The 3,045-nt window shown below is 45.2% G+C and overlaps 1 protein-coding gene across 1 annotated transcript; it reads left to right on the top strand.

Moving 5' to 3' along the window:
• The first annotated feature begins 337 nt into the window (after positions 1–337).
• On the top strand, positions 338–2,628 carry LOC123412925 (myb family transcription factor MPH1-like). The gene is made up of 4 exons (XM_045105886.1): positions 338–646; positions 1,302–1,554; positions 1,661–1,742; positions 2,015–2,628. The coding sequence occupies exons 1-4, from the start codon at positions 523–525 to the stop codon at positions 2,300–2,302; spliced, it is 747 nt and encodes a 248-aa protein (XP_044961821.1). The 5' UTR covers positions 338–522; the 3' UTR covers positions 2,303–2,628.
• The last annotated feature ends 417 nt before the right edge of the window (positions 2,629–3,045 follow it).

Below are 3,045 nucleotides of genomic sequence, written 5' to 3'. Positions count from 1 at the left end.
AGTTCACTATGGATTACATATAGATTAAAAATAAATGAATCTATACATTAAATTATGTTTATATATATCCGTATATAGTCTGTAATGGAATCCTTAAAAAGACTTATATTTACAAATCGAAATGAGTATATGTGATAAATAGAGCTTATATGTGACAGAATTTAGCTGCATCGTGGACGTGGACAGGCCAACTTTTTCTCGAATTTGGGCTTGTTCCTCTTGATTCTTCCCTGACTTTTCTGAGACGAATAGCAAGTTAAGTGAGGATGGATGTTTGACTAGGTCTCTCTCGCTCTCTCCCCTGTCTCCTCTCTCTCCCTCATCACATTCCATCGGGCCTATATAGTACGGTTGTACTTAAAAAATAGTACTGATCTTGGAGTTCATCATAGTTTGGCCAAACTAAAGCTCTCTGTCTGTCTGTCTCTACATATATATATGTACTCGATGCTTGAGAAGGGCTGTAGCTTGGGATCGAGTTGAAGGGCTACACCTCTAGCTGCAGGAAGAGGACGATAAAGCATGAGAGGATTTGAGAGGAGAGGCGTCCGGCAGTACAACCGGTCCGATGAGCCGCGGGTGCGGTGGACGGAGGAGCTGCACAGGCAGTTCATCGAGGCTGTCGACTGCCTCGGTGGCCAGGACGGTGAGTTCTTGCTTATCTCTCTCATCTCGTCCACATGCATCACATGAATGGCGACCGGCTGGTGGTTGCACATTTTATAGTATGAAACTTGGTGATTTCATTGATTTTCACTGCTGGACGATCGATCTGTTCAAAATTTTGTGTTTTCTTTTTGGTGTGGGTCGATTAAGGATTTAAGGGTAGTCTTCTCCTCATTTAATCCTTGATTTAGTCTTGTGGTAGGTTAGTTAGGCCGGGGTTGGTTCAAGTTCATCATCGAAGTAAAGGAAAGAAACAAAAACCCACGTGATATTCATGCATGATGAACAAGATGAGATATTTCTTTCCCTTCTTTATTGGTTGACGATGAACTATTTGTTGCTCAAGAACGTCAGAAATTAATTGTGCAAACAATGTTTAACGCCTCGTTCTAATCTCTACAATGTTACTTTAGCAATAAATGACCGCTCTCCTGTCAAAGAAAAAATTATGCTTGGAATTTGGATTAACCTTTCCTGCCTACAGAAGATCATAGTAATTTGTAAGCGCATGTATCCCTTAATCGGACATTCGTACGCCATACTAGTCTCTTTTAATCAAGAGTAGCAATTATTTCTTCACGTACGGCTGGTTGTTTGGTGTTAACATTCTCTTCACATAACTTAATCGTCTACAGAGGCAACGCCGAAGAGAATTCTTCAGTTGATGGGCGCCAAGGGAGTCAGCATATCTCACATCAAAAGCCATCTCCAAATGTACAGATCAAGCTGTATGAACACCAACACGACCCATCGAGTTCGAGACCACCGTACCATTGACGCGTCGTGGAATGGATATGTGAATGACATAGCGGCGGCTTCGGACAGGATCGAGGCTTCTTCTTACACCACACTACCCCGCGGCCAACGCTCGTCCCCGCCGAACCAAATGTGAATACCAAAACTATCTTGGTTGCTAATTCAGTTCTTCAACTATAGAATTAGTTTTCGTATGTGTGACCGATCAACTTGTTAATCCAACGTGCCGGTTGTGCAGAGGAGAAGTTTTCGGGAGCTGGGCGCAGAGTAGAGGTCGGCTGCCATGGAACTCCAACATGGTAATCACTCCATCAGAGAAGGTAGGAGTACTGGCAAATTAGTGTTTTTCTCTTGTCTTCCCAGCTGAAGACAAAGCATGAATTAACGTACGTAGTAAAACCATTGAACAAATCCAGAGAAATCAAAGATTACTCAAATAAATTGCTCCTCTTTCGTGTTTTCATGCATGAATGTGCTATATATATGCGGAGTACTTGTTACGAGTAGTTCGTTAGGTGCGCAGTCACTAGGCTCTGCCAAACTACGACCATGGCATAAACACGCTGCCGTGTTTTGACTGTCCAGCCTCCAGTTTTCTGATTCTCAGGCGACCGGCTGGCCACCTCACGCTGACAGAAGCACCCGTCAGAAGCAGCAGCAGGCAGCAGCGGAAGACTGTGACCTGACGCTGTCGATCAGGCATTTGGAGGAGGAGGCCATGGCGACGAGCAGCGAAGCTGACGGATCGAGCACGACCACCGAGGAGGCTACCGTGCCAGTGAGGGATCGAGGGGCCGTCGACCACCGCCGCTCCGCCCGCACCAACACCGTAAACCTTGACCTGAACCTCGACCTTGACGTCTCGTCTTCTTGGCTCTGATGCGATCGATGTCCTCCACGTGTAAATATATAGAGCTACATGCATCTTTGTATATATAATTATAAAGTTACTTACATATTTAGCACCTCATATAGCCATCATTGTACCATTGATCGTGTAGTGTAGTTGTAGAAAGTTTGTGAGATTTCTTGCTAGCTATATGAATCTCCTGTAGATGCTCGGCAATGCGGCTTGGTTGAGGTATCCGTCTGTAGATGCTCGATTTTGGTGCGATGTCTGATTGATATTCGGTTCGGACAATCGACACCCCTTCATCAAATAAATAGAAGTAGCGACATATGTTGCTAAGATGATGATTTCAAACCTATTGATGTATTATTTTATAAGGTTGTATGAATAAGTAATAAAATGGTTGCATGCATCACCAGATACAAAGGACGGTGGTCATCCTCCGTTTCTATATAAAAAAAAAAACAGCTCGCGTGCATTTGTCTCATCTTGGGTGTGCTATGCCGCATGTCGATCTCCTCCATGTCTTCGCCCGGGTGCTCGTCCCGGCTACCTTCCCTTGCCTTGGACTTGCCAAAACTTCATCTGCCATCCCCGAGCAACGTACCGTCCTCGGAGCTGGCCTTGCCGTTGAGGCCGGTGTGCCTGTTCTGCGGGAGTAGCCCGTGCAGAGCTCGGAGCATTTGCCATGGAAGATGGAACTCCCTCCAGCGTCCTAATTACTACACCAGACAAGGTAGGAATAGAGTACTACTACCGATCAAGTGTCTCTC

This window comes from Hordeum vulgare, chromosome 7H (genome assembly GCF_904849725.1).
Source record: "Hordeum vulgare subsp. vulgare chromosome 7H, MorexV3_pseudomolecules_assembly, whole genome shotgun sequence".
Taxonomy (NCBI): domain Eukaryota; kingdom Viridiplantae; phylum Streptophyta; class Magnoliopsida; order Poales; family Poaceae; genus Hordeum; species Hordeum vulgare.
This window is presented reverse-complemented; position numbering and strand designations above follow the sequence as displayed.